The sequence below is a fragment of the Strigops habroptila genome, chromosome 2 (assembly GCF_004027225.2).
Source record: "Strigops habroptila isolate Jane chromosome 2, bStrHab1.2.pri, whole genome shotgun sequence".
Lineage (NCBI taxonomy): Eukaryota > Metazoa > Chordata > Aves > Psittaciformes > Psittacidae > Strigops > Strigops habroptila.
In genome coordinates, this window is record NC_044278.2 from 33,451,863 (window position 1) to 33,473,219 (window position 21,357).

At 41.5% G+C, this 21,357-nt stretch overlaps 1 protein-coding gene across 17 annotated transcripts; it reads right to left on the reverse strand.

The window, feature by feature from the left end:
* Window positions 1-2,845: 2,845 nt before the first annotated feature.
* Window positions 2,846-20,766, reverse strand: U2AF1 (U2 small nuclear RNA auxiliary factor 1). Of its 17 annotated transcripts, none has more exons than XM_030476222.1 (11): window positions 20,620-20,707; window positions 19,275-19,780; window positions 18,066-18,153; window positions 17,797-17,853; window positions 15,802-15,832; window positions 15,154-15,220; window positions 10,834-10,883; window positions 10,120-10,218; window positions 8,776-8,909; window positions 8,341-8,433; window positions 2,846-5,885 (listed from the first exon to the last, which is right to left on the reverse strand). In XM_030476222.1, exons 3-11 carry the CDS (start codon window positions 18,110-18,112, stop codon window positions 5,747-5,749), a joined length of 717 nt encoding a protein of 238 aa, XP_030332082.1. In that variant the 5' UTR covers window positions 18,113-18,153; window positions 19,275-19,780; window positions 20,620-20,707; the 3' UTR covers window positions 2,846-5,746. The 17 variants fall into 17 exon arrangements, with proteins under 17 accessions (XP_030332082.1, XP_030332081.1, XP_030332086.1 ...); XM_030476221.1 differs by having other exon boundaries at window positions 19,237-19,780; XM_030476226.1 differs by lacking the exons at window positions 15,802-15,832; window positions 17,797-17,853 and adding an exon at window positions 14,265-14,331 and having other exon boundaries at window positions 19,237-19,780.
* Between the last annotated feature and the right edge of the window lie 591 nt (window positions 20,767-21,357).

Sequence of the window (21,357 nt, forward strand, 5' to 3'; positions counted from 1 at the left end):
ATGTTTATTTCTGAAAGGTCCAAAAGAACAAAAACTTGCCTCCTTGTAGGCTGAGCAAGAAGGGCAGTTAAATGTCTCTTTGTTGCGGTCAACATGGTCACATTAAAAGGTAAAAAAAAAAAAAAAATATATAGAAATAATGAGTGAAACCAGTCCAGAATGAAAAGGCTGGTCCAAACATTACTGAGACTGTTACTCGGCCGGATTTTGGCGTTGGACCTTGGAATTTCCCTTGCCCATCCGCAGTCCGGCAATGTAACAGTTAAGGTTGCATGCAACCCCAAAGTCAGCAGGGCTATCTGCTCACTTCCCACTTGTGCTTTGTCCAGAAACCAGTTCTTCAAGTCCTGCCTCGGAGTCCGCTTACCAAGTCTTTCCCTCCTGCAGCTCCAGGAGTTTTTCTCCACCAACACAAGAGGAAAACAGAGAGGAAGCATCCTCTGTGTTCAGTAGAGATGAAGGGGGAAGGAAGAAGATATGATGGAAGATTCAGGGCTGTTTTGATCCGTGAAGCTTTTTCTCATCTTTCTCCTAGACACAAGCAGTTATGAGCTTTTAGGGGAAACGAGTGGGTAGAAAAGGGAGGAGTGGTCGCTCCCTGTGGCTCTTCCCACAGGTCTCAGGCCCAGGAGGCTGGCTGGTGCACAGGCTGCAGTGGGAGTAGCTCCCTCCCTCCCTCATCCTGGCTGGAATCCCAGACAGCTCCAGGAAGAAAGTGATAGCGATCCGAAACACATCCAATACTCAGCCGCATAGGTAGCAGACTTGAAACCAGGCCAGGCGCTGGCAAGAGCACAGCAGGCCGAAGCCTGGCAGACTAAAAGGCTTTCCTGTGGAACGCGAAGAGGCAGGGAGACAGGCTTGGCTGCTGTCTGCTGCCTTTCTCCCTGTGTTGTCTTGTGGCTCACTGAAACCGGAGCAGAAATGATTTATTTCCCTCCAGACCTCACTAAACATGCAGTTTTGGGAACTGGGAGCTGGAAGTGACCTCCAGCACACTGGTTTCATAGCACTCGGGAAAACAGCGCTCTGCGCACCTCTGTCAAAAATGCATGGGTTTGTCCCAAAGGAGCACCTGAGCCATATTAGATTTCTCTCCCTAGTGGGAACAGCTTGCAGAGCTCTGAATATCATTAAGGTACTTGGTTTAAAGAGGCTACATACTCACACAAGCTGCCCAGGGCTCCAGCTCACCCCTAGCCTCATTGGCATCCCACCGCTCCCTCAGAAGCTATCACCTTTCTGCTCTCCCGATGTACGAATGTAAGTAACTTGCCTTTGGTCCTGTCAAAGCAATGTTGTTAGAAAGCAAACACCAAAACTGAAACTATGAAGTCGTACTGAGCCCAGTGATTATCAGGGCATCGCTAAGAAGGAGGCATTTGCATCTAAGCAGAGATGAGATAAGCACACCCTTCTCCCTCCCACTTTGCAGATGTGGACGTGAAGCCACTGGCTACCGGAGCTGGTCTGTTGGCAGCAGATCTGGTTTATTATCTTCCACCATTCAACACAATTCCACAAATCCAATCTACAGCTGAAACTGTAGATCAGTTTTGTGGCAGTAACCTCCAGCAGGAAAATGGGGACCTTCTAAATTGGTTCTGCCCTTATTGAAGCACTACGGGCCTGTGGTAGAGGATAGAGCAGTGGCCTTTCACTACTGGTTCCTCTGGCTGAAGGTTACAATTTCATAAGAAATAAAACATGTAATGCATTAACAGGACATTAGATGTTTATGACTGATGAGCACATTGCAGAGAAGGAAGGATTGTCTACATAGTCCCGGAGACATGCTCCATTTTCCATACACGTGGATTTAACAAAATGAGTATTGCAAAAAGAAAAGTAATTTGGAGAAATTTGTAAAAACAACCCAAAAAGTAACACTGGCTAATTGGATGAGTTCAGAAATACTTGTGCATAGTTTTAGCATGTATCAATTCAACATGAAGAGATACTGATTTATTCTAGAGACATTCAGCTGCAATTTTGATATTCTCAAAACTGAAATTCATGCACTCCAAGGCAAAATTGTGCTCTACAGTAATACAGCTGTGTCATCCTTGCAATAAATGTCAAATACAGGTACAATTATTCTCTCCTATGACAGCCTTACCAATGAGCAATTACTTCTTTACCAGCTGGAATGGGCACACACCAACTTGGTTCTCTTTGTTAGCTCTGACTTTTCCTGAACAGGATTGGTTTTGGAGGCAGTGATCAGTGCAGCAGCATCCACAGTTACAAGCGTCTAGAGAACGGAATGATTGACATCCCTCCCGCCCCAACTGCTCTGAAAGTAGCTCCATTTCTAATGTAGTAGACAGTAGGTGCAGTTTAAGGTGCTGTTGTACAACGGTGGCAACAGACATGGTTATTAACACCCAAAGTTTTGCAGCTTGAACAATGCAACGTTAGGAAGAATCATCTTTCAAAACCATGACCCCTTTCAATGACTCGTTTCTTCAATCAAAAATGCTCCTTCTGCCAAAATGGAGCCTTCTTGTCCTCTACAGACCACCACAACAGAAACTTGCAGGATCTCTCAACCAGAAGCCTTACTGATTTAAAAAAAACCCAAACCAAAACCCCAACTCCTAACCCCAAGTTGCACTCTCAATACTTCATCAAGTAAGTATGGAGATGTTAGGTGTTTTGTTGTTTTGGTTTTTTTAGTTGAAGATAAGCTTCATCAGCTCTAAAAACCGGAAGGCAAAGAATAATCACTCAAAATTAGCTCAAGACAGACAAGAGCTAAAAATTTTAAACTTGAAGTCTATGTCCTCATTAGTCATTTATAGAGCAGCATCCCATCTAAAGGAACGGGATAAATTTTGTCATGTTCTTATTTAAAAAAGGCTTTATTTTGAGCAAGTTTTCTCCATTTGGTTTTACAGTCTCAACATACATCATATTCGTGGACAAGCAGCATTTTCACAGAATAAGAGCCAAATACAAAGAAGAGGAAGCCACTTGGGATTAACAGTTTCAACCTAATTGACTCAGACTTCAGAAAATACTGTATGCTGTCACTTATTTGAGGCAAAGAAATTCCATAAATTAGGATCTACTGTTTATAGAAGAGTTCACAATGAAATATTTGTGAGAAGTAGGTACCTTGAGGAGGAAGGGGTGGGGGGAAATATTCTTACTCTAAGACATTATGAACAACAATAGAAGGTAGAGGTAGGATTTCCACTTGGTTTTGTATTGGTAAAGCCAATACAGTTTGGACTTCAATGTGTATTTAATGAAATTTGTGCAGTTTAAACTTCAAATATGACGAATTTAACTGGCAGATTCATCTTTTAAGACTGTATACTAATTGAAGCTAGGTCATGAGCTTAGTTTATATGCTGAATGCTGTCACTAGGTAATCATTACACGATCGGGTAATGATTGATGCACAAGTTTCTTTCCTTCAAGCATCCAGCAAAACCCATTGCTTTCAGTGCCCATTACGACATATTCCAGTTACATGGTTAACTTTTGGGCAGCTGTGCAATCAGACCATAAAGTGATGCATTTGGTGGAATTCAAGTTGGCTTTTTTTAAAGAAATACTGTATTGGGGGTGAGGGGGAGAAATCAATCTTCTGCTATCTGTTCACATAAAAATATACCTGCAGTTTAACAGGGTTTAAACAGATGAAAGCCATTACAGGGACACATTTATAGTAGTTTAAAACTAACTTGTTTATAGAGCAAATCAGCTTGTGTCATTAATCTATGTGAAAACAATCTCAAACCTTTCTGAACAGTACCCACATTACACTAGATACTGATTTGAAAACCAGAAATACTGTCCTCACCTTTTTGAGCTTGAGATTTAAATTAGCTCATTAATAATCCTACATCTCACTGAAGAGGAAAGGGAACTGGATTCATATCCTGTAAACTGCAAGAACTGAATTATCAATGTTAAATTCCTAATGCCTAGCAGAAATACCACAGGCACTGCTCAATTTCTTCAGTGAAAAAAAAGGATATTTTCATTTATGTACTTGCAACAAAACATAAGCAGTGAAGCCAACTTCAGAGTGATACGTTTCTTTAAAGAGGTTACTGGCAAAGTAAGTTCCATGATCTCACTGGCCAAGCCATCAAATATGAGTAAGATACATTCAAATAGAATTGGTGCAAGAATTCAGTTGTAAGAGGCAAAGCAGATTAATTTAGAACAGCTCTTTTTTCAGTATTATTTTGTTTGCCAACTCCAAGTTCCAGTGAGCAAAACAGTTTTATGCTTACTTTGGAGGCAGAGAGAAGCTGGTTTGTTAATCTGGCTATGTTTTTTTGTTTTAAGAATAGTAATAATCAAGGAGCAAATTTATAATTTAGCAAGTTATCTGACCCAGAACTAAGAAAGGGCTAGTAAATTCTCTCCTCCTCTGGAAAGCTCTATTATGCAGCTTCATGTACATCAAGTTGTATCTTGCAGAAATATGACCACTGACCAGAATTTCTTACTATCTTCCACTTTGAATAAAAGCAGACATGAAGTTAAACTGCAAGTCAGCCACTGTACAAATTGTCTCTCAAGATGTTCCAGCAGCATTTCATTTAGAGCTTGAACTCCTTAAGAGATACAAAACCTAAAATATACAGCTATTATGTAATTCAATTAAAATTCAGATAGAAAAAGATGTCTTGTTTGTGAAGAAACTGCCATCTATCCATTGGCTTTTATCACACTTCAGGCTATCAGTGAGTAAACGTGGAAAAGAGATTTATTTTGCACTAGTTTCCAATTAGTTTCCTATGACCTTGAACACTAACAAAATGTTTTTCATGAAATGACAGCTAAGAGAACATAGAGTGAAAAAAAAAAAAAACCCCTCTTCAGTCCTAGAGAAATTTGGTCCTTTTATTTCAGACCTTGCATTTCCTTCGATAGATGCTATGTATTGTGTTGCACAGAACATAAATTTTCTTAAAAAAAGAAAAACCAAAAAAACCCCTTACCTGCCTATTATGAATTATTGCAATAAAAAAATACTACTTTTTTTCCCCCACTGCACTAGGCAGCTTTCCTTCCAGCCAAAGACAAGGAATTTAGTCAAGAATCATAAAAAAAATTTAAACTATGAACTCTGGCACAGTAGCAATTCAACTACTCCAGAGTGCTTATAAAATAGGCTTTAGATTTTACATCAAGAAATTGGATTTATTGTAAATGCCACAGTCACATTGATAGACAGAGCACAGACTTCTGGTAACAAACAAACATACATTTTTGTAACTAAGCGCTTCTACTTGGTAAATAAATGCATTTTGCACAGCCTTCCTTTTAAATGTGCCTAAACTAACCTAAATAAGCAGACAGCATAGCAGAAAAGGGAAACTTATGTGAGTAACTGTTTCTTAAGCAGTATATTATTTTTTTACTATGTATATAATATTTTATATTATATACACACACATTTTCATCAACAGTTCAAATTATATCCAAATAAAGGAAAAAAAAAAAAAACCAAACCCCAAACCAAACCCAAACCCAAAACTGGCGCTCCTCCAATACATTTACCACCTTTCCCTCAGGCATAGTTAATCCAGGTAATTTGTCAATTAAGAGGAATGACAGTTAAAAAGACTCCCCCCACAAGAAACAAGTTACACAAAGAATACTGTATCACTACAAATTTTTTATTCAGAAGCCCATCTTTTTAAAAAAAATCTCATTATGAACTTGTTTGGTCAAACTACAACACTTTCTAGCAGACATACAGTAAAAATGGCATGGCTCAGAATCGACCGGATCTTTCACGATCTCTTGACCGCCTCCTATCACGTTCACGTCCTCCTCCTCCACCACCACCACCTCCACGACCACGATCTCTGGATCTAGACCGACGTTCACGGGACCTCGACCTGGATCTATGCCTTCAAAGAAAGTTGGAACATTTTATTGTTTCATCACAATCTGCACTTTATTTGCAGTACCACACAGTGGAAAACTTAAGGACATACATAACAAGGGAGAAGATAAGACACTGTGATTAGGAGGGCTGGTAAGTTGGCATTCAGGCTGCGAAACCACGTATTTACAAACTGAGCAAACTTAATACCAGGGAGTCAACTGTTAGACTAATGTACAACTACTAATGTACTGTTAGAAGACTCAACTGCTCCCAATGGATGTGCAATTCTTAAGGAAAGTCAGGGAGAGGAACCAAATGCACCATTACACAGCTGTTAAAGAAGCAAGAGAAGGGGATGCCTGCTTTGGCAGTTATGAATAGCTCTTGACAACACACATCAAAACCTTACAGCTGTAAGTCCACTCCTATTAAATCAAATTCACTAATCAGCAATTACGACTCAAGTTATCTTTTTTGGGGGTAGGTTTTTTTTCTTTTTTCTTTTTTTTTTTCCACTTCCAGAAGCCATTAGCATTTGCAAATACTCTTCCCTGAGGACCTCTGAGGTTGCCTCTGAGGTCGAGGACTTAGGTTCAGGAAGAAAGCTAAAACCACCCAGCATGTACTGTTAAAAAAGCTACTATGGATTTATACTTTATATGGACCTTTTCCAGGAAAGGAGTGGTTTGAATGTTTTCAAGCATTTTGAAAAAGTCAATTTGATAAAAATAAGTAAACAGTACAGTTTAAAATAGATGTAGAAATTACTGCAGAGCTAAAAAGCTCAGGGACATGAACGCTACAAGTCTTAAGTATGCAGAATACGGTTACATGACAACATGTTTTGGGGTGGGAATGTAGGTGGTGACAAATTTTACTATGACAGAGACATACAGAACTCTCACATACCACTGAGCTGTCCAGAATTACTAAATTAACCTATCACTCAAAAGTTCTGGGTTACCCTCTCTCCCCAACTCCCCCCAGAAACTTTGATGTATTTCATTGTGTAGCACTACTTGCAGGTTAGTCTTGTTTATACAATCTACCTGTGAAACCCCACGGACACTTTTTTATTTTTTAAGTGCTTACCTGTGACAGCTTTAGCTGCACAACGAGTTAAATAGGGCCAATAAAGACAAAACTGGATGGAGGATTCGGCTATTTCATCTGTTTTACCACAAACTGAAATTGGGCAATGGGTAATACCATCATATTCCAAAGCCAAACACACAAGTCTGATCTTCTTTGCAATAAAAGGTGAAACTTTTTAACTGATGTTACTAAATCCAAGAGATCCAGACTCATAAAAATGACCAAAGGGCTAATATAAGAGCACACTTCATCTTTTTAATAAATTAAACTTCTTAAAAGCTTATATTTAAGTTTAAATTAATATTAATTGGGATATTTTGGGAAAGTACTTTGGCACAAATACATATGCCTAAGCAACACAATCTACATTTTCCAAAGTTGAATTCATCCTGAAGTTCTAAGACACTGCCAATCAGAGACATTTATAGGCAAAGAACATGTTCATCATCCCAGGCTCCTTCTGTGATTGGAAGAAACCTACAAAACTGTGCTCTCTATGAAAGGAAGCTCAACAAATTTATATGCCTTTCCTAAAGAGCAAGGTCCTAAAAGCAAGCAGACTGAATCCAACTCAAAGTGAACCATACACAAACAGCTTATCATCGTAACAGCAGTAGTATAAGCCTTTCTACAAGGTATCTTAATAAATAAATATAAAATAAAATTTATCACAATTTTTTGCCATTAAGCAGAATTACTATTCCTTTGCCCTACCGAGACTTTCTATCAAGAAGGGTCACATTGTAAGGCTAGTGCTAATAAAAAGTGACCTCAGTACAGCAACTGCCTCTTACTAACACTAAGGAATGAATACAGGCTAGAAAAATTAGCCATTAATTGTTAAAAACAAATAAGGTTGGGTTCTGAATACAATCTGTAGTTATGCTTGACTGCGCATAATGTTGAAAGTGGCCAGTCTAATCCTGCCAAAATGCCCATTATCCAAGTAGCCTGCTTCTGACAGAGGCTGTAAGCAAATACATTTAGAAGAGAATAAAAGAAGAGAAGGGGCAAAGCAATACTTCTCCAAGTAATGTCCACCTGCAACAGTACGCAGTTTGGAAATTCGAACCACAGGCAGGTCCCATGTACTTAGTAACTCAGTGAATGTTGTTCTCCTTGACCTCTTACATCCACATCCACCTTCAGCATCCACAGCACTCAGTGCAAGAACCATAACTTTTTTTTGTGTTTTTAAACAGAGACCTATTCCTTTGTTCTAAATTGGCCACTTGCTTGCTTTACTTGATGGCTTTCACTGGCATGCGTCAGAACTGCGTTAGAAAAAACAAGGGAGGACTTAAGTTGAAGATCTGCCTTCAGAATTTTCAGCAACTGACCCTGAATTTATGTGGTTTAATCATGTTTAAAAGCAAACTTACTTTTTACGACGACGCCCATACAACTCGCGCCTTAACTCTCGAGAAATGGGCTTCAAATGCATAAAGTTGCAGAAGCCTCCTCGTGTACACTCGCTGAAACAGAATTCAAGAGGCACAGTTACAATTCCCAGTTCTAGGCTTTATCTGTTTGCTCTAAGCCCTAGTGGGCCTCCAGCCATCTAAAAGTTAATAGCCTCTAACACTAAACCCAGTAAATTTTACGCATCTCTTACTGACAGTGACTCTCTCCTAGATGAGTATCTTAAAAAAGATGGCAAAAGTCAAGAGGTTCAGTGCAGGTCCTCTGTATTAATATTACCTGAAGTGTTTGTTTTCTTTTTCTTACTCTATGCTACACATAAAGGGCCTCACTCAAGCAACCACCCTTTCTATGCAAGCATTTCAGAGATACTGTCAGAGGAAGTCACTTTTTACCCCATTTCATATTGACGGCAACAGGCCTCTCTGAAGTCAGTCACAGGTGAAAGCTCAGCATGAATGGGCTGTCCATTAAACCAGCGATTGTTCAGGTCAATCACAGCCTTTTCTGCATCTTCTTCACGGCGAAACTGAAAACAAAAGTCAACATTTTCTCACGTTACAGAGAAGCAAGAGAAGCAGCTTGAAGATTCCTATCAGATCAGCTGTGTGATACCTGAGGCGTAGGACTAGGCATCAAACTAGAAGTTGCTCCAGACTTCCTGGGACGGTCCCTCAAATCAAGGGTAAAGATACTAGCTTCTCATTAATCAGGACTCAGAGCTAATTAGAACATCAATGTCTTCTCCTAATTATGTTCTATTTGGTCTTTCAAGTTAGAAAGTTAGTCAAGTTAGAAAGTCAGTCAACAGAAGAAGATACGTATTCTTAGTACAACTTTAAACAAAGAGAATGCTTAAGAGTATTTTCTAGAACATTAATGCTCCAAATGGAATGGGTTTTTTTCCCCAACATTTAAGAGAAATCCATATGAGAACTGAACCTCTCATTCAAGCTAGAATTTACAAAAATCTGATCCAGTTTTATGAATGTAAAACTTCAATTTGAAATTCCTTTTCACAGCTAAACACTTGTAAATTTTTTAAAACAATTTTTTTTCCCCTCCTGATTATGACCTACACAGCTGAGAATTTTGGGTTCTACTTTCCAGTTAACGGAATGTACAGTAAAAATTGTCAAACTAATGCTCTCAAACCTCCACAACTCTGGGTACACACAGTGAAGTTTCTGCAGGTGACAACTTTTTATTCATTATTCTAGAGATACCAACGACTTCTAAGAGCTAAGCCCAAGTCCTAAAGTTTGCACCTTAAACCACCCAGCTACTGCCAAATTAGCTTGGTTACAAGATGTTTTGTTTAACTGAGAAGTCAGAAAATAAATGCAACTGTTGTAAATAAACCTCTGCTCATAATAAGAGTTTAACAGGCTGTGTGATGGAAAGACAGACCCCAAATTAATCCTGGCAAATTAATCCTGCACTGATGGCAGAAGGCCATCAGTGGTGACTGTGTTTATAACAATGTAAAACAGTGTTAATCTCTCTGAAAGTGACAGATTTGGAGTATCAAGAGCTTCTCAATCTCTTAAAGTTTCAGAGTCCATTCACATTTTCACTCCTTCTACTTTATATTATGAAGTTGGAAAGGAGCTTGTATCCTGAAGTTACGCTCACAAACTTACAAGCATACAGTAGCTTTTAAAATTATATTTAAAAAAAAATAATAATTCAATAAATACCACCTCTATTGATTATATAAAAACATTTCTCTATCCTACCTTTACATATACGTTTCCAACTAGATGATCTCCAAGGTTATCACAAACGTTCATCTCTTCAACTTCACCATATTTTTCTTCCATTTCTGTGAAGACCTCCTAAGCACAAAGCAACCAATTAAAAGATTGCAGCTCATTAGTTCTAAGTACAGAAGTATTGCGTTTAGCTGTAAGTACAAAAGAAGGCCTTCCTTTAAAAAGAAGCAAAACAAATCCCCGTTTTTTTTTACATTTCTGATTTTAAAGTTAGTACTTGCTTGGCTTGTACTGTGTCCATCTGTAATTAGGGCACTAACAGGATACAATAAAAAGCTATGGAAAACATTATGCATACAGTATTTACAAAACACATAAGATGCACTGAAAACGCTACACATAAGCCTTGATGCTAATAGTTTTACTCAACTTGCTTCTACAGTTAAGTACATTTTAAGTTTACAGGAAAGAAGGGGATTATGGAATCAAAATGCTACATTGCTTAAGTTGTTGATGTTTAAACAAAGCCTATTATGAACAGCAAAGTTAACGCCAAATTAACCAAAGGTTATACCACGAAATATTAAGCACTCAAAGCTGTAATATTTATAAGAACACCTGAGGAAACAAGTGCTTTTCTGTGAACCCATCTAACTCTGCTATACAGCGAATCCATCTAACTCGTTTGTGTTGACAAATCCACAAACACTTTAATACATTTTTACATCTGTTACATACCTCAAAGAATTCATCATAATGTTCCTGCATCTCAACATCGCTCACAGCACCTGTAAAAAATCAAGAGTCATATCGATTAGAGCCTATAAATAATGAAGAACAGATTTTGATTATACTACAAAACAATCTAGACAGGCCGTCTGGAGCATAAAAGACACGGTATAGCATGGAGCTAACTAACAGGAGTATTAAAAATAAGTATGTGTGAAGAACTTTGAGTTCCCAAAGTATATGTCAAAACATTACATTGACATGATCAAATCAAAACAAGTTTTAATCAGAGCCAAACTTTTATGCCACAAATTTAAAGGGGAAAGGAATTACTCTGAAATATCACTTAAATTTAATATACAGTCCTACCCTCTTCCTACCAAGTTTTACCTAAACAGAAGGCAAGTGCTTTATTACATTTGCATATTTAATATATATATTTTAATGCATGATTAAAATTTAGTGTTCCTCTTCTTAAAGGCAGAATTTCACTTCAACATGTCCACCTCTCCAGCATATTACACTAGAATTTGCAAGTTCACAATGTAACACAGCCCAGAATTTTTACATTTAAATTTGCTTAAAATAGTTATTGAAATGACACACTTTTCTCAGTGCCCTCAAAGACGGGCACCATCATGCTCTGCAAGACAGAGCAATTTTCTAGTTTAATTTTGAACATCATTTCATTTTCCTGCAGTCCTGCAGAACACCTTTAAGTGCAAGACAAGCCAGCCATATATTCAGGTTAGATTATTTTCACGCTTTAAGCTGGACTTTACAAATGAGCGCTGCTTGCCTGCTGCTATAAAAACCAATGCAAGTTCGGCTGATTTTTCAAAGCATTAAGAATATAGAAATTAATTTCATTTATTTCTTCCAGACTACAGCATTTTAAACTACATTAAGCTGTACACATTAAAGCCTAATGTATTAGCTCTTCAGCAGTTAAGTGGTTTATCAAGATCAAGCAGAGCAGTTTTAAAATGAACCCTGCATTTTATTCTAGAAAAAGTGTTCTAGCCTTTAAATTGCAAACACTGCAGGTTTAGTTCACAGAATGTGAAAGAGAAACTGAGCCAACAAAGCTGTGTTTATTCACTTCAGTCTGCTATAGAAAAAAGAGATGCCTTGGGCTCAGTCATTTTTGGCTAACGTTACCATTTGGACGAACTCTACATTTTCCTTCAAAGGCTCTAATATTAACCAGCCACATTCTTTGGAACTGTCATTACTTTCCTTTCACCTATCTCACCTCCTGAAGAAGGCTAAGGGACACTTGCTATATAGTTTAGGCTAAGAATGTTTCTGCATTTGAAACATGTTTGCTTTTAAGAACTTTCCTCTTCCCCATGGTTATATAGCCAATTAAGGAATATCAAACATTAAACCAGTCCTTCTAGACAGTTTAATACTTAACTATATTCCCAGGGTTCTGCCGACACCACTGATAAGAGCTTACTCATACCTAATGATTGGGTTTGGGTTTTTTTGTTTGTTTGTTTTGTGTGGGGTTTTTTTCAAAGAATATCATACAGGGGCTCTGTGAGCCACACTGGGAATAACTAATATAATAATACTTGTTACCAGATGGACAAGTGCTAAAAACTTATAAGGAGATTTCATTGCCATATTATGAGATCATAAGCAACAGGTAGTTAATGACTATTTGAATGTCCTTCTAAAGTGGGAAGCATACAGATGCACAGGCTTTACAAACATTCATATGCCAGGGCCACTGGTATCTGAACCTTGAGAAGCCCAAGTACTAATTGAAATACTCAGGAAAACTATTGCTGTTCAAAACTAAGGTTAATCCTCTACGACGGCAGTAGAAAGGAAGACAGTTAAGCAACAACAACAAAAGCATTAAATAGCTACCCAAGTTATCCATTAAAAATACATGCAGTACTTAAGTAGGGACAAGTATCGAGAAACCAGGGAGCCAAGAGTTTCAGCAAACCTACTGGTAACAACAGAGCTCCAGCTCTACCACAGAAGGTACAGTCAGGCTCTGTTGAATAGCTACCCGCTTGTCAACACAAACTAGAGTTGGATACCAGCATTCAGAAAACACTAGAGAACCTGTTCAAGGCTCTTGCAACTTTACAGTCTCAACAGCTCCACAGACCAAACTGCTGTAACTCTGTGCAAATTAGTTACCAGCGCATTGAGAATTTAGGGACAGATTAACTGTAAATTTTTTGGTTTACTGAAACAGCTTTAACTACTAGCATCTGCAACAAGAAAGCCTACAAACCAACAGAACTGTTTAAGTGTCTAGACAAACTTACATAGCTTGTTATGTATCTAGCTCGATTGTGTGACAAAATGCTCCAATTACATCATTGGGCCATTATTACTTTTAGGAGCAGAAGAGACAGTGTTGACTTTGAAGTTAATGGCTGATTTCACAAAGCATGTCTGATCAAATGCTGGTAACTAATCTGAACTAGTCTATAACCCAACAGTCAAAAAAAGGAATAGCCAAACAAAGCTTTATTACCACACAGTCAATATTCACTTCAACAAGAAATATTAGTTAGAAAGTAACACGGATCCTTTTTGGTCCTAATCTTTCCTTTTTTTTTTTTTTAATCTTACTCTAATATTGAGGATTCAATCACAGTATCAGTAATCGCCGATCAACAATCCTGGTCATTTAACTTCTGCCAGTCTCACAGCAGGTGTTTTCTTATGCCCATTCCTACCTCATGAGGAGTCATTAAATTAGTTCATGACCATACCCAAATGCCTTCCCCTCCTCAAAAGTACTTTTAAAGATACATCTTCCTAGGTAAATATGCAACTTGCTTTTGGAATTTGAATTTTCAAAGCATGGAAGGAATTTTAAGCATGCACCTATCCAAAAAGGACAGCTGCCAGAAGGGAAGTGTTGTCAGTCAAAGTGTACTCTTCCAAAGTACACTCTGAACAGAAGCTGCATTAACCTAGGACAAATTTCTGCATGCAGTCTCAAAAATTTCAAATCCAAGTTCTCTTAACATTTACAGAGCAGGAGATTTGTTCTGGATGAAGTCAATGTGTCATTGTACTGCTCTTTTAGGCAGTGGAACCTAATGGACAGCACCAAACGTTCCTACGATGCTCCTAGGATGCCAGATTCTCTGGCAGGGAGAAAGGCAGAGAGAAAAAAAGCAGTGTAACCAAGACTGCTTTACAGGGGAAGTACAATTGCAACCCTTTTTGCTTTAATAGATGGTATATAGATTCCCCTCATAGTTTTGGGAGCAGGGAGGAAGGTGACTGGGACAAAAAAAGGTTGTGGGGGGGTTTGTGCATGTGTGTTGGTTTTGGACACATTTAATGAAACGTGGTCAGTTTGATCCGTTAAACTAAAATGGCAGACCAGCTTAAGTCGACACTGAGCTCTGACAATCAAGCCCAGGGAACCAGTGAAGGAACTTGTATGAACTTACAGCGCAAACCGTCAGCAGACTGGGAAGAGTTTTGAGGGTTACGGTAAATGTTCAAGAGGGCAATGGTCTGAAATACAAAACGCAACAACTTTATATTATGGAAAATAATTTTAACAAGAAACCGGTTTCCTCTAGGGTCGCTTTAGCCGAGCCTGTGCTGAAAGAGAGGTGGTTATTCTCTCCCAAGAAGGAGAACTTGCACTTAGCTGGTGACCTTTCTGAATCAACCTAACACTGTAAAGTAATAGAGATCTCATGATACTCCATTATTGTATTTTTTTTAACTCACCAATGTTACTCTAGAGCGGTTTTGTATTATTTCAGGCAGATACATAATACAGATGGCATCCAAACACAGTATTCAAATTACAACCGTAATCATTTGTTTGAATTTGGTTTTACCAAATGGTTTCTTAGTAGCAAAATCCCAGGAACATAATACAATAATTACAGCGTAACATGAAATCTCCATTTTCCTAAAAAAGTTAAGATGAAAGAAAACCCAGTTTTGGGAAACTTACCGTACGGCATGTGTGTACCTATTTTTATCCCCTTTTTTTTGGTTAAATTTTTTTTCTGTTAAATCAAGAATTTGAGAAATGTCTGCAGTTTAACCCTTTAAAAAGAATGCAGTGTTTCTAAGCAATCGAGTTTCGCTTTGCAGTGCAAAAGAGCATCTGCATCAAGCCCAATTTATGCAGCCACTTCTGCATTCTGAACTGCACACATTTGACAAGTTCTTGATCTATGCGCAAGAAGAGTTCCGTCACTTGTCCTGTTTGCAACAGCTTTATGTCAGCAGCTCAGAAGCCAACATTATTTTCTCATAATTAGGAGTGGGCTCTTTAACACCATTCTTTAAAAAAATTTCTCCAACTGTGGGACTTACAGTGTGAGCCGTCAGCCGTCTGTGCACTGTTTTGGGGGTTACGATAGATGTTTTGAATCAAGATGGTCTGCGGGGAAAAAAAATAAAAAGGGGAATTCTACTGGCTGCTGTGCATATAATAGACAATTGCAAAGAGACAACTTGTTTGCAAACAGCTAAAAGTAAGATTTTATTCTTAAGACTTCCTTTTGTATTTGCAGAATATCTTCCAAAATTGCATCCAGACCATCATATTATGAAAACAGTTTCAATTAACCACCAAGAAAGAGCTGCATTTGTCTCGAGCTATCCTCAAAATGGGAGTTGTGAGGCACAGTCACCTGAAACGTCAAACTATGTGATCTTACGGAGATGCCTAGCTTTCAGGACCAGATTCATCACTGCAAGGCTGGGAGAGGGGCATGGAAATAGTGTTATGTGCACAGCATATAATACAGAATGCCACAGAGTCTAAACTGCTACACCAGACAGTAAGGTTTTTAGGCAAGTCTCATTTTGTGCGTCAGGAATTTCTTGGTGGAATTTCTGTTTAAATAATATAATAGCATCATAGGTATCACGTTTCCGATCCTTCAAATAAGGACAATATCCTTTTAGCCCTTCTGCTTTTTACTTGAAGAATTAGCCCAGGCAGACTTGAAACCTTACATTTGTACCGTTCTTCTTAAAATCAAGTTGTCTGAAAAAACAAACCATGTTTAAGTTAGTAAACTAATATTACAAAAAAATTCCAAACGTCCATATCACTGTAAGCAGCTCAAAAATTTGATTACTTAAAATACAAGCTCAACGTTAGTTAGTATGAATCGCAATCCCCAAATAATTTTAGATTACACATTATTATTAGTCACAGTAAAAATTCAGAACTTAAAGAAGTCACAGGACCAGCAATGTCAGACCTACATATACTGCCCACTTCACATGTAAAGAAAACACCAAAATCTGTAACATCACATTTAAAAATCGCACACTTGTCTTATAATGGGTATGGTCATACCAACCAAAGCTTTGTGCTTCCGTGGCCCAGGTTTAAAATAACTATGTTTTGCCTACAGTTGGAGAGAGCCAGAAACATGCACACAGTTACAGTGTTTCTGCTGATCAGTGGTAATTCAGTCACCCTGGATCGCACGACCTTTCCTAACGCAGCTCTCCTATATAAAGGAGCTGCACCAGCAATAGCAACACAAGATAATAATACTGCGCTGGTAACTTCCCATTAGTAAGGTATCTGTTCTTCTATCACAGCTGATTATCAATCTGCACACAAGTAAAGATTTCTGCAGTGAACCCTACGCACCTGCCAGGTACATCAGAGGTGTTACAACACAGCACATCTGCCAGGTGCAATGCTGGAGCAGTCCCAGACATCACTGGAAGAGTCTGACATTCCCTGCTGACCCACAGCAGCTGGCACTGCTAACCACGGTTTCTAAAGCAAGGCTAAAGGCTGCCTGCAGGAACTTCCTGACAAAAGGAAAACGTTGCTGCACAAACAGGTTTGGTGTTTTGGGGGGTTTTTGGTGTGGTTTGTTTTTTGTTTGGGATTTTCCTTTTTTTTTTTTCGCAGTGTGGGAGAGTTGCTTAAGAGCAAACCAAAACAAACTTCTGTGGAAGTGTCTAATTCAGGAATATTTTCTAGTAGCCAATGACCTAAATTCAGGTCTCTAAATAACCAATCACACTCCAGCATGCCCTTCATGTAGGTCAGCAACATGGAGTCGTTTCGAAAATGAACAATATTCCTTCTGATACAGTTACATTAAAAATTAAAATAAGAAAAAATAATATTGAAGTTCCAGAAGCAGGAAACTGTTTTTGTACATGAAGTACCAGCAGTGGTCTCTCCTGACCAGTAACCTACAGTTCCCTTGGAACTCCCCCTGCCCACTCACACACTCGCAGAGTTTAACCTCATGAGCACCATCGCTGAACTCCAAACACATGCATGGTACCTGCCTCCCTAGTTCTTCCCACAGACACCAGCCCACCATTCCCACCAACTCTGCTCCAAGTCAGCTAAAATGAACTTGCAGAGAACTCCGCTGCTATGCAAGTTTTACCTTTGCAGGTAAAACCGCTGACAACGCAACAACTTTCGTAGGCACTACTCATCATCTACAATATTCCTGAAGAAATCTATTTACCTGTATGCCTTGACAATCAGCAGTGATAGAAAGAGACAAATCATACACTTCTCCAGGAATGTAATTTCTGAGAACTACAAAGCTCATAACAACAAAAACCCTATCGTCCACTGCACCTTTATTTTTTTTTTTTTTAACCCTTTCTGGCAGACATGCAGTAACACATCATGTCTCCAACAATATTCACATTGCCAAAGATTATTTAATCTGTCAGGTCAATTATGTAGACACCCTCAGCAACCAGGCAAGTTGTTTCCAGGAAACAATTCTTTCATATTCAAAGGAACAACGTAAGTTACTCTCAAAACTTACGAGCCTGGGTCAGAGAGCAAATGTAATGACAGATAAGTCACTTATTTATTAATTAGTTCTCTTCCATTATATGCATAAAAGACTTAAGTTCACACCTTTGAGATAGGTGGAACATGCTGCCATTGTGATTAAAAAGATCTGGGATGGTTTAAGTGCCTAAACACCACTGAGAAGGCACACTCACCTGAAAGTTAGCACTGGTTGGTCTCTACTACAGGCAAGCTTACAACAGCATCGCTTCCTGCAGCCATTAAGGGTGACAGGAGATAATTAGAAATGCTGGGAGAAGTAAATGGAATACCCCCAAAAAAAGCAAAAACCCATATAAACTGGGGCCAAAAGTGAACTACTTAATCTGGAGCTTGGTAATTATTCACTTGTATCTGAGAATTTATGTTTTACAGAAGCAAGACTATACTTTCACAAGAAAGAGGAAACAAAAAGAAAACAAACCTGGCTAAATGTTGGTTTGTTGTGCAACCGAGAACATCTGTCTCCATGACGACAAGCTCCAATTTTGAAATAAAATGAACAGTTGACTCTGCAAATGAAAAAACCAACAAAGTAGTTACACATTGCAATAGGAAACATTAATATGCAATTCCTATAAAACATAGGCCCTGCATGCCTTTATCTTGTTGTGGAGAAGTAACACAGAAAAAAAAAGAAATCAGTCTAGGAAAGCATTACAGCAAACCTGTTCACATCCATTCCTCTTTACCCCTAATGTACAGCAAGTAATCTCAACAATTTCACCTGCTACTCAAACCAAAAGTGCATTCACACCACCACCACAGACAGAAGCGATGATCACCGGTTTACCCTTCCGGTTCTCCATTCTCGTCTTTTTACCAGTTTCACTGGGTGATGGGGTGGGAAATAATGTGAAAAACAGTTTGAGACATTTTACTGTGGGCTGTATGGTTATGTCTTGGTTCATGCAAACCCCTAGTCTAGGCAATGTAATCTGCTTGAAAGCTGATACAGTTGCACCTACCTAACGTTTTATAAACCACCTGTTTAAAGTTACACTCTAAGGGTAACTCGGACTGCTGCCAACACAGTACCTTCAATAATTCAGGTAAGAGAAAAACCACATTACACAGAGAATACAAACAAGCAAAACATTTAGTTAAGCCATTTCGATGAGAGAAGTTAATGACTTGAAAAGGAAGCATTTTTTTTTTTAAACCACAAGCTTTTCTTGAATTAACCATCATCTTGTGACACCTTTAAAGCTATGCTGGTTTAGAAGTGCCAGCAAAACTCTCACATATAAAGTGTAACTCACACGGAATGATGAAAGAAAACCGTAAGGAGTTTAGTTACCTTGACTGGGAAAACTGAATGCAAAATTCTGCAGGGCACGAAAACTATTATGGGCTATATATGGGTGAGTGAAACATAAGAATTCTCCTGGAAGAAAGATTATTATTCCCATGCTCAGAGTTAACACCAATTCTTTACACAATCCTGTGTAACCAACACCACCTCATGGAAGGGAGAAATATTAAAGTACTAAAGCACATCTGATCTCTAGCAAAACATTCTGCTGTAAAATGGTAACATGCTTATTCTTCATTACGCTTTTGAAAATATATACTTAGCATTACAATATACTTACTGTCTTTTCTGAATTCTAACCTGAAACAAAAAAAGTACCTAACTATAAGATGTCCAATATGCCTCCAACTTCAAGACTTTCTGGAGAGTCCTGCTTGCTTTTTGAATAGAAAATAAGACCTGTAACAGGAATTTCATGCCTGCCATATAGGCACATACTAATACTGTTAAACTGTAATGCGTTATATCAGAAAGGATGCTACAGTAGCAGAGCTCAAGAGAGGCTGCCGGCACCGCTTTTTCTGACAGACGAGTGGATTGGAACTGGCATGTAGCACTACAAAGCAGAAGGAAACCAGAAGCCTCATGGCCAGGGGCTGGCAAGAGTAATTTAGTCCAGTAGCACATCGATGCCCCTTTCATTTTTACGAGTGGAAAAACGCGTTGCTTTGGTCAGGCCGACGGTGGTGACCAAATTTTCGTTAGGAGTGTTTTCTAAGTACGCTTCCAACAACCAGAGAAACTAGAGGCGTTCCCGACGGGTGGAAGGCTGCAGGCAGAAGCCTGAGGATCAGGATGCAGCAGTCGGGGAAATCCTCCGCACCCTGGGGAGGGGGGAGAAATAACCAGTCGCTGTCCTCGCAGCACAGCGGGAGCTCTCGGGCCGCTGCGAGGCGCAGAGACACGAACAAAAGGAGGGAGAACAGGCCCTCCCTGGCGGGGGGGTTGGGGGGGGGTGGGGAGAGGGGGAAGGCGGCGGGAAGCTCCCGCCACCGCCAGAAAAGCGCCGCCGCCGGAGGGAGTGGGGAAGGGAGGGGCGAGGGGCCGGCAGCGCGCCACGAGGCGCGGGCACGCCCGCATGGCGGCCGGGGAGCGGCGGGGGGGGAGGAAGTCCCCGAGGAGCGCGGACCCGACCCGGCAAAAGGGGGGAGAGGGAAGCGCATGGGCGGGGCCCGCCCGCGCGGGCACGCGCAAGGCCCCCACACGGCGGCGGCGGGAGGCGCGCGCGCGCCCCCTTCCTCCCTCCCCCCCCGTCCCTGGCGGCGCGCGCACGCGCGCTCCAGCGAAAGGGAAGGAAAGAGGAGGAGGGGAGGAGAGGCGGATGGGGGGGGGGGGAGCGCGCCCGCCTCGTTTCCTCTTCCCCCCGCGGGCGCGCGCCGCCACGTTCCAGCGCGCGGCGATGGCGGGGAGGGGGCAGATGGGGGAGGACGGGGGGGAAAGGGTCCCGCGGGCGCGCGCCCCGGCGGCGGGGGTGCCACAGGGCCCCGAGGCGGGAGAAAAGGGGGTGGGGGAAGGGCTGACCGCCACGATGGGAACAGGCCGCCCAAGCTGGCGCTGCGTGAACCCGCGGAACCCGCTACCAGCCTCCGGCCTCCCTCGAGCTCCCCCCGCGGGGCTCCCGGAGCGGCGGGAGCGGCGCCGGTGAAGGGGATAGGCCACTCACTTGTCCTTCTCAGTGCCGAAGATGGAGGCCAGATACTCCGCCATCTCCCACCGCCCGCCCGCCGGACAGCCCGGCGCCGATCGCGGACGTCACAGACGCCGCGCCGGAAACACTTCTACGGCGCGAGGCAGGCGGGCACTGCGCCGTGCGCATGCGCGCGGCTCCGCCGGGCCCTTATTGGGGGAGCGGCGCAAAACGCGGCTCTCTCCCTTCCCTTCCCCCCCTCCCCCCCCCCCCCTCTCCCCTCCCCCCCCCTCTCCCCTCCCCCCCCCCCCCGCCCCCCCCTCTCCCCTCCCCCCCCCCCCCCCCCCCCCCGCCCCCAGCATACGGAGGGTCCCGGTCGCGCCACGCGGTGCCTGTGCCGCGCATGCGCAGGGCGTGCAGAGGACCCGCCGAGCCCGGACCGGTCCGGCCCGGCCCGCGCCAGCCGCGGTGGGCGCCTCCCGCCCCGGCGGCCGCAGAGCGGGGGGAGCAGTGGGAGCAGCGGTGCTGTGCGCCGCGGGAGCACGGGAGGGGTGCTCTGGGGAGCGGGCAGCGGGAGGCCTCTCCTGTGCCCCTAGAGACAGGCCCGTGCCTCGCCGGAGTGTTGGTATCAGCTGTAACACGCGTTGCGGTCGCCCTGTGGGTCAGCACGGGGGGTTGCTGAGGGGTGCTGCGCACCGCCATGGCCAGGTGTGTGCCGGTTTGTTCATGGCACCCGTTCTGCTCTGTGGTGTGGCCGTTAGGCTGTTGCACCCA

Bases quoted from the DNA above. Each gene is read 5' to 3' on its own strand.
- U2AF1 (XM_030476219.1), bottom strand. From the start codon at position 18,227: ATGTTTTATAGGAATTGCATATTAATGTTTCCTATTGCAATGTGTAAC. The intron at 10,884-15,153 runs GTAAGTCCCACA...GATTTTTTACAG, and splicing joins GACGGCTGACGGCTCACACT to GTGCTGTGAGCGATGTTGAG. The intron at 8,910-10,119 runs GTAGGATAGAGA...TTTTGTTTTCAG, and splicing joins TTGGAAACGTATATGTAAAG to TTTCGCCGTGAAGAAGATGC.